The sequence below is a fragment of the Echinococcus granulosus genome (genome assembly GCF_000524195.1).
Source record: "Echinococcus granulosus chromosome Unknown EG_S00048, whole genome shotgun sequence".
NCBI classification, from domain to species: domain Eukaryota; kingdom Metazoa; phylum Platyhelminthes; class Cestoda; order Cyclophyllidea; family Taeniidae; genus Echinococcus; species Echinococcus granulosus.
In genome coordinates this window covers 501560-511170 of record NW_020170428.1, presented here as the reverse complement: position 1 = coordinate 511170, position 9611 = coordinate 501560, and the positions used below count along the sequence as shown (strand labels likewise).

The window sequence follows — 9611 nt, the reverse complement described above, 5'->3', positions numbered from 1 at the left end:
ACAATCTATGTGCTGCACCGTTGTAACTTCGCTTGGTGAGGCCGGCCTCTGGGTCATGCTGGTAGTCCCGAGCCATACTGTATGGAGAGTATACATGTTCTGTCCTAGGGTTGTATCTTGTTTCATCCTCACTGAAGTCTCGGGGGCTATTTACTCCATCTCTTACGATGATTCACATAGGGTGCTAGAACAATCAAGGCAATTATTCTGTAACTGACACCAGCAGTACTAGAGGTGCAGTTAGTAGCAGCAAATTAATAGGTGCTAGTATTGACAGTTTCTTCCAAGCTACGCATCTTATACCGCCATTCCCGATTATATGCAGCATGATGAACACTTGTCTGTTTTCTTTCTCACCATTATCTGCGCCAATGTACGCGTGGAATCGCTTGTTTGATTCTTAAATTACCTCCCACATTTACGAATTCTCCTTAAATGCAAGGCTCCAGGAAGAATTACTACTGTAATACGATGGTTATTTATCCCTCGGTATTGGTAAGGCGCCACTTTTGGACTTTCGGAATGGCCTTCTTGTACCACGCTAAGTGGGCTGGCCTTCGGGCCTTGCCCAAACACCTCTCTGTGCTGAGTACATATTCTGCCCGAGTATTGTGTCTTCCTTCGTCTTCAGGGAAGTCTCGGGACGCTACAACTACAGTGCACAAAACTTCAGAAAATTTGTTGAGCACACCCTTCCCGCGTATTTTTTTATAGTGGGATGACAGTGAGTAACACAAAGGGGTCTTACGTCCTCAGTGACTTCTCTGTCGGGAGCATCCTTACTTTCATACAATCTGCCGGAGCCAAGTCACCGTGAGATTTTGTATTTTATGAAGGATAAAGATGGGTTGAAAAAGGGTATTGTTAATGGAAGTGCGAATAGGCATACCACCTTTGAAGCATGATTAAAGCACACAGGTAGGGTGTATACCAACGTTAAACCACCTTTAGCAGAAAAATGAGGCATATTATTATATTATCTGTTTAGTATGAAAATATTATGATGCATAAATATGAGCATCCAGGGGGTTGGTTCACCAGAATTTCATGTACGTAATCAGGGAACAACAATCAATCCTATAGAATCATGCACTTAGAGTAGATATATATAATAGTTGGCAGTTTTACTAGGTGTTTGTTTAGGCGGCTGGTTTGGATGAATCGGCGCAGCTGGGCTCCTGGGTTGGTACAGCTATAAGTCGCGTTTATGCTTACGTCTTTTGTTCTTCTAGTGACCTGACTTGCTTAGCTGCTCAGGGTTTTTTAATACAGATACAAAGCTGTGATTGTTATTTACCTCATAGCTTGTAAAATCGGAGTTCTTGACCTATGTTTTGTGACATTTCCTGTTTTTTTTTAATAATTCCCTCACTATCTCTTTACAATACACTCTGACATTCACCCTTAAGTTACGCCAGGTTGTACTAGTTTTCGGTCATTTCGGTCCGCATTATTCTTTCCTCTGCTTTGGTTTCCACAGCTGTGATTTTTTTTTACTGACTTATGGAGAACAAAGAATCCTTTTCCGGTGATTCAATTTGCTTTACACAAAATTTGTGCAGAGTGTTGTGTTTTAATGCCAGCATGCGTTCACCTTTTGAAAGAATTTTCTTTTCAGATGGGGGAAACTAATTCGAAGGTGGCATTCGAAATTTGTGTGGTGACGGTGGATTTCCTAGGCAGCAGCCTCGGTCCGGGCATCAATATGGTCATGTTCGACGATAAAAATAACCAATCCCCGGTTATTGCGTTGGACCACATTTTTCAAAATGAGCTGGATTATCACCAAGCCAAATTCACCATTGATCTCCAGCCGTGGAGCAAGCCAAAGGTAATTTTCAGATGTAAGCACGCCTTTCTTCCGAGATTTGACCGCTTCGACTGTGGTTCACCGACTCTAAGTTTGATAGATTACCAAATTAAACTGGCGTTTTGTTCCTCACCCAGAGGCTGTACCTCATCATTTCTGTCATTGCTTTCGGTTTCTATTGGCCATCTTCTTTGTGAGTCTTCCTTATACTGGCCTTTTAAGAAAATCCATTTTTCACTTCATGTACTTTGTTGGATCTAAAAACCATTGTTGCCATCAGTAAAGGATCTCTACTGGTTTGTGAGCATAAAATTTAAAATGTTCACTTGATGCTGATTCACCGACCCTCTCAGCTGAGGCCCTCGATACAAGCCAACCGAACATTATGCTTCGGTCGAGCTAAATCCTTTGTTGCAAAGCATGCTTTTATTGTTTGCTACTTTCGGCCATTGGATGAATCATTTGTAGTCAGTTTTAGTGGACAGTATTAGCTGACGTAATTTCTGGTATTTTGATGGGTTCTCATTATCTTTTTTTAAAGACTTGATCACGTTTACTAGTCGTCCGATTCAATGTCGATGACTTTTGACTTTTTGTTTCTTTCAATGCAAATGTTTTTACTGCAGTGAGTTCCAAAGTCCGATGAATGTAAACCAAAGGAAATTGTGGATTCCAAGACCTAAATACTCTAAAATGCATAGATTTTGGGTTAAAATAGACCGTTTTAGCTACGATCGTTACCTCCGCCAATCTCTTCTCACTGTTTTCACCGGCGTCACCAAGCGCCTGGCTTTGTTGGTTTTAAAAATTATCGTTGCTTTGAAATTTGTCCCTCCACTATTCACTTTTGCGGTGGGGTCTTTATAGTTAGTTTTCATTTCCAGTGGATGCCTTTAGAACTAGTCTGCTTATAAATTTATAATTTTCCAGGAAGAACTTTTTTAAATTAGGAAATCAAATAATCTTAGGAAGTCCCTTAAGGTATGTTTGTACTCGTAAAATTTATTTTCCCCCTCCAACGAGACCTAAGTCAGCTGCGAAGTAAGAAATTTGCCCCTGGTCACTTCCATTTCTGTCTTACTTTTACTTCCCAGTCATAGTTTCTATTCTGCATGTGACCACGCTTTTGTAAGGAGCTAGCACCAATGTAAGGTGCTCATCATTTAGTGGAATATCGGCAGCAGAATCCAGAGGATGAGGTGCAACAGCATCTCCCTCCTCTCTCATCGTACCCCAGAGTATGGTGTAGGGTCTTCTTACTGGTAGGGCCTGTGTTGAAATAAAGCAGGAGGTTTCGCATTGTCCTACGTAGGCAGCATTCCCCTCCCATTGACCAGTTCACCGTGGGTGTTTCTCAAGGAAAAAAAATTCGTCTTTTCTTTCGCATTTAAGCTCTATCGTATTAAGTAGGAAGATTTCAGGCGTAATTGTTTGCCTTTTAGCCAATGAATAGTCCAGACTAAATTTGTAGCAAAAGACGGCATAAACGCTGAGGAAATAAGAGATTAGCGCTGATTTGGTTCAAACATTCGTGGGCGTCATTTCCCAGTCATACCCTCATGGAAACTTAAACGGTGGTAGGTCTGTACACGGAATCGTTTGCAGTTATAAATTATGGCTAAATTTTTCGTGCGGAATGCACTATTTTGCAAAAATACCAGGCAACCGAAATATTCTTGCACATTTCGCAAAACCTGCTTGTTTGAGTGAGTGAGGAGGCAATTTCATCACCTTTAAAATGAGATATGGACCTGAACTGACCCTTAATTAATGAATAATAGATCTTTGACACACATGGCTTCTTACACCTGTTATCAGCATCTTTCGTGAAAGTCCTGAAGGACTGCCTCTTCAATTCATCCAGATACTGTCTTGGTCGTGCATCGCATCAAGGTGCCTTGAAGCATATCAACTAACTGTGTGTTTGTTCAACCGTTGGGCGTATAACTAGGCAACAATGAAGGTGCCTCTTCTGGTAGATGGCTTTATTAATGTGACCTAACCATTGTCAAGGTGGTGGTGAATGCTGTAGATGGGTTGGAAGCTGTCTCAGTAAAGGGTGGCGGTGGACACATCCATCTCTACCCCATGGATGAGTTTTTGTATATGCAGCAAATGCCGCGCCTCTGGTCATTTCAAAGTAATTTTTCATTTCTGATTAGCGTAGTGAAATGGCAAAGAAAATTATCCATTTCGAAGCATACTACGGGATTATTCAAATCAGACTGGGATAATTATTTAATCAAAGCAATAAAATAAACTAACTTCGATGCGTGAAATCTGCATTTACTCCTCTCCCACTTCTCACAATGTTTGGCTAATACTTGTACGACGGCTTCAATGTAGAAGAACGTAATATTACGTTTTAGCTATGAGTGTGTGTCCGGGTTAGTTTCCCCATCAGCGCTGAAATGCTGACCTTCGCATGCTTTCACCGTTTTGTTTCTCTTTTCGGTGTCTGGATGAACTTATTCGCCCCAGTTTTTCGGCGTCATAGTCAAGAAGTTACCTCCTACCTTATCGAGACTCTCATTTATTACAGCGCATAATTCAACTAATCTGTGCTGGTCAAAGTGGAAAGCCGCCTTGTTACCCGCCATCCGTCGATTTGCCAAAACCACACATTCGTGAATGACCGTATTGTGTTCATTGTTGAGCTGGATAGATCCACCCCTTGTGCAATTTGTCGTCAGGCTATGCGTTGACTATCTGATAGGGTAGTGAGCTGGAAATTGTCACTGCTGTACAGGTGTAGGCCCATACTTGATGTCTTTTGTAGATATTCACTGGTTTGGGGCTTACTTATTGCTTCGCAAGCTACTTCGTCAATTACTGCGGGCTTTTGTATGCACGGGCGCACTTAACCGTCCGAAGTAGCAGCGTACGGAACTGACTGGCCCACGAAATATGCATCGGTTTCATCATTCAATGACTTAATGATTCGTGCAGTGCCACTGCATGGATTTTCGTTTTTGAATTCGCAAATTTCAAATAGGGAATTGACTTTGACGACCGTCGCATCCAAGCGGGTTCAAGTAATGCGAGTTTATTAAATCCCAATAAATTTTCATCTTTATGTCATTTTCAGGCCTTTGGAAAGCTGCATCACATCGAGTTTTGGCGCACCGACGGTAGCAGTAATAGCACTGCGGACGGCGATTTCAACGTAGCGGCTTGGTACCTCGACCGCGTAATTATCCGTGACCGCCGATTTGGGTTGACCGGTGAGTGGGATTACTTCTTCTTTCCCCTACACGACTGGGTGGTGCCGGCAGCGCAGTACGTTCTACAGGACTGTGAGACATTTTTGCCGCAACAGGATCCCTATCCTGATTTGCGACACGTTCAGTTGGATCGAAGACAACAGCTACTTTACTTCATGCAGAGGGCGAGTGGACTTCCTGTTGAGGTGAGATGTTATTTAGGGCATTCTCATTTGTTAAATACCCAATTAATACGATTTGATGCCTTTGTAGTTCTAGTAAATGAGGTAATAAGGGATGTTGTAAAAGCACTTTGATGAATGGTAGAGCATTTATCCCAGATCCATTCATCTTTTTGTGCATCAGGGTTCATCTATCTCTGATCCGTCCATTCGTAAATGCGTGAATGGAATTTGGGCTTGCTAGCTTTACGTGCCAAATTCGACTTGGTTTCAAAGATGCCGCAAAGGCTTCGTAAAATTAGCTATGTAACATCTGCATAAGGAGATCCCGGTAATCGGTCATGTAGTACTATTTTGGAAGATTCTCTATTTATAATTATGAAGAAAGGGAGTACGTGTCTCTACTGATCCGTGAAAATGTGCCCAGGATCACGGCAAATATGAATGGCGGCGAAACGTTTCGCTTGCACCTACTTCAAATTCACACCGTTGATAAAGGATCGTTTTCCGACTGATTTGTGATGTACTTCTTGATTGAAGCTAATATCCACCCACTCGAGGGAAGAGTGAGGGCCGGTCAGTCAGTGGGAGGAAAGTGCTAGTCTTACAAGATAACACAAGATCTGATCTTGTTGCAAACTCCATCATTGAGAGGGTCTCATTATCACATATTGAGTTGAAATGAGATGGGAAGGAGGTGGTACTTTCACCGCTTGATAGCATTTCTTTGAATGGCTGTCCTCTCTCTTGCACAGTTGAACGGTTAAAAGTGGATCAGAAATGGCGATGACTAGGACCGAACTTTTTCCCCTCATCCGTTTACGCTAAGACCCTTTCGCTCGTCTGTTCCTTGTTCATTCATCCTGTTAAGATGGAGCCAATTGCAAAAGAATGATTGTGTAAAACTTTTGTCAAAACCCTTTCTTCAAAGAAATCCTCTCAGTAAATGGTGGAAACAATGACCTCGTGTATCCGTTTTGAGGGTTTGTTTTCTGTGGGAACTTTTTTGTGCACTCCTCTGTTCACACATACAATTTCTTCGAAAAAGTCGTATGATTGGTGCAAAGATTTTTTTGCGATTTTCCGTAAAAATTTGCTTTCACTTTCACTCTCCTGATTTTATTTCTTTTCCAATAGATTGCCGAGGTGCCTACGACGGAACTCTTCTCTTATGATTCTAGAGTGAGTTTAAATGCCAGTAATCATCCTTTTTTTTCTGGATTCAGTTAATATTTGATTCTTTCATCAGTCAATGGAATTATCTTTCATTTTGTAAACCACTAATCCAATCATTTCACTCATCAACCCATCTACTTTGGCTATCCATTCCTTTTGGATTGGCTCCTTCCAAATCTATATGTTCAACCAATTTGTACTCATACTTAGCTCGAACATCCATTTCTTACTCCTCCATTCATTTCGGATCTGCCCCATTACCTGCTCGTCCTGCATCCATTCATTCATTCTGGCTCCACACATCCATTCGCTTATTTACCCTCCTCTAGTTTGCTCATTCCGGATTCATGTATTCGTCCACTCACCCAGCCCCGATCCGCCTCTTTAATCCATACTTGAACCCTCCTATCCTCTCTAGTGGGATATCGAGGATGTCGTCTTGGAGCTGGTTGACCGAGTTGGTCTCGCGGTTGACTACAGCAGTGAGGAGTCTTGGGATTCCCTCGATTCCATCGGCGATCTCTACAAGCGTCACAATATCACTGAACCTTTGGTGTGTCCTCTCCCATGGTGCTTAAGTGCCCTGTCTCCTCCTCCATTTCATTAACATTGGTTGTGCTTAACGTCTCCAGAGTCTCTCCTACTGGATGATGAATGATGTGGCGTTTGGTGCGCAACGTTTGAAAGGCTGCAATCCCTTTGTTATTCGGTTGTGCACAGAATTCCCATCAAGGTAAGATTCAATTTCGCAAGAACATGGATTTACGTCTCATTGATAAGGCCTCAGGCTACTGTAGTAACGAATTTTAGGGCTGTATCAAGGGTGGAAAGGCTTGCTGCTTTTGTATCTCGCCACTCCATTAACGGACGAATCCAATGATGAGACTTATGGTCACTGGTAGTTGCTAGGGTTATATGTCGTCGTGAATTTGTGCGGCAAGGCTGTCACCTCTAGGTGTGATCACTTTCAATGCCATCTGCATTATTTTCTTTGCTACTTTTACACAAAAATGTAAACTAAATAGAGCTTTTATGGGGTTCTTTTCCACTATTTCATTATTAAGTCTTGTGCCTAACCGTGGTTGGAAGTGAGCAGAAATGCGTTTTTCTTTTGTGGAGGTGCTGTGATTTATGCGTTCGCTGTAAAGTGAGGAAGTGGTCGTACCACTGTTGTAATATATGCGAAAATGTAATATATGCAAATAGACAGGATATTTATTCCCACCGTCACGTATCTCTCCGGTACATCCACACTACTTCCCACGACAGCTTCAGGTAGTTCCCATGTCCCGTTTTTACGGGGGGAAATAGCTCGTTTATCGACTATATCCATCCAAGACACCCTACCATTGAACCGAAGACCTTTAGACGTACAGACACGGAAAGGTGTCCCGTTGTGGTGTTGGGTGGGCTCTACTGCAAGCGCTAGCAGATGGAGCACGTCGTCGTGGGCTGGCTTCTGGACTGGAAGTCCTTAATCGAGAGAGTAGGAAAGCCTTGACGACAATGTGTGTGGAGCAGCTTGTAAGCTTCCTATGATCGAAGACGTAAAACCTAGACCCGTAAATACCCACAGCAAGCTTTAAGCGCATCACGCTTGCTCCAAGACGTCTTGCAATTTCTTTGGCTAGCACAGACTAGTTAGATGATGCATTGTATTGAGCGAGCGTTTTGACAGGGAAAAAGGCAATTGTTTGACTACCTCACGACGCAAAAAAATAGGTTCCATCGCCTCACCCTGATGCCGAAATGAGCGCCGAAGAGGTGGAAGTGTGAGGGGGACAACAGCTTGGTCCCGATGACGAAGTGAAGCCAACTGTCCGCGTATGCTTCAGACACCATCAAGCATTTCGACGTTGGAGCTTTTATGAGTGCAATGTAGATGTAGAGAAGAGCTACACTAGACAAACCGGATGCGGTTTTCCCCTCCTCTTAGAGTTTGTTATCGCTTATATGTCATTTCAGGAATCCTGGTCTGACTTACACGCAAGTGTGAGCGCGTCCTCCTTCTGACTACAAAGCACTTGATCCACCGCAAAGGGTTTTGACATGTATGAGATGAACGGATGGAAAGATAGGCAGGGAATGGACGGATGGATGGATAGATGGATGGATAATTAAATAGCCGAGTGGAGATAATGCAAGCTGATGGTTTGTTGATAAAAAGTATGGTGTTAGAAGTCCATCCTCACGTCTGGAGACTTGAACTGAGAATGCAATCGAATTGATGCGGACGAACAGAGGTGGGTAATGCCAGACACTTCCGCCACCTGATCTTCACCAATAATTCACGATGCAACTTCAATTTTTGACACTTTTATTCGGTGAAAAAAGTACTGTTTCATCCAACCACCTTCTAGGGGTAGAATCGACGCTTGTGGAGTTCGTAGTCCCATGGAACCCCAGTTCTTCGATGATAGGGTTCATAGATGTCCTCCGGAAAAAATTTTGGGCGCCGCCATTCTTTATTCAATAGGTTATCTAGCGCGAAACTCATTGCTCGGCTGGTAAGGATGTGTTCGTCTTTTTTGGCCACTACCCAGGGATTCTTCCTATCAAAAAATAACAACATCTTCTTAAAAGTGTTGTTGGGGCCACAAGAATCTATTTTTATGGGAAAAAAGCATCTAACTAACTTGAACTGCTCAACATTTTGATAATGTCCGCGGCAAACAGTCAGCAGGTCTCTGGATTTGCATAAAACAGGTGGAAATGACAACGGAGACTTGGTGATTTATTCTTTTTAAGCCTGTTACCTACCTGCCCTTACTCAGAAAATCGGCAGCCGCTACAACCTTGAGATAAGGATAACCACAAAACCTACGCGTAAAAGCATGACCTTCTATTTCACCATCATAAGGATATCCTCAGCGCAAAAATAAATTCATCGCCATCGCAGAGGCACTGAAAATTGCTGCACTATCCACGAAGGTGGAATAAACGCGTTGGGGAGTGGCAAAGTAGCTCAAACTCTTCGGCGTCTGTTCACACTACCATTGTAGAGAGAATGGGAACGTTGGCGATTGATTTGATTTGGCTGCTTCCAGAAGCTCCTTCAAAAGGCCCCCACACTTGTGCACACCGCAGTGAAACAGTACACTCCACGTGGGAGGACTGGCTATCTCATTACAGAAAGCTATCCCAAAGCACGGATGCTTCGCATGCAACACTGCCGAGGTTAAATAACCCCATGTTTTGAGCAGGGAAGCAAAGTGCTTTTCCGCATTTGATCGAGGAGAA

General features: G+C 43.0%; 2 protein-coding genes across 2 annotated transcripts; one reads left to right on the top strand and one right to left on the bottom strand. All coding sequences in view use genetic code 11, as the record gives it.

Moving 5' to 3' along the window:
• Positions 1–1618: 1618 nt before the first annotated feature.
• On the top strand, positions 1619–8367 carry EGR_05966 (Arachidonate 5-lipoxygenase; the record flags this gene model as incomplete). Its single annotated transcript, XM_024495215.1, has 6 exons — positions 1619–1831; positions 4899–5219; positions 6333–6377; positions 6790–6924; positions 7004–7104; positions 8337–8367. 6 exons carry the CDS (start codon positions 1619–1621, stop codon positions 8365–8367), a joined length of 846 nt encoding a protein of 281 aa, XP_024350434.1.
• A 360-nt stretch (positions 8368–8727) lies between these two features.
• On the bottom strand, positions 8728–8943 carry EGR_05965 (39S ribosomal protein L35; the record flags this gene model as incomplete). Its single annotated transcript, XM_024495214.1, has 1 exon — positions 8728–8943. The coding sequence occupies one exon, from the start codon at positions 8941–8943 to the stop codon at positions 8728–8730; it is 216 nt and encodes a 71-aa protein (XP_024350433.1).
• Between the last annotated feature and the right edge of the window lie 668 nt (positions 8944–9611).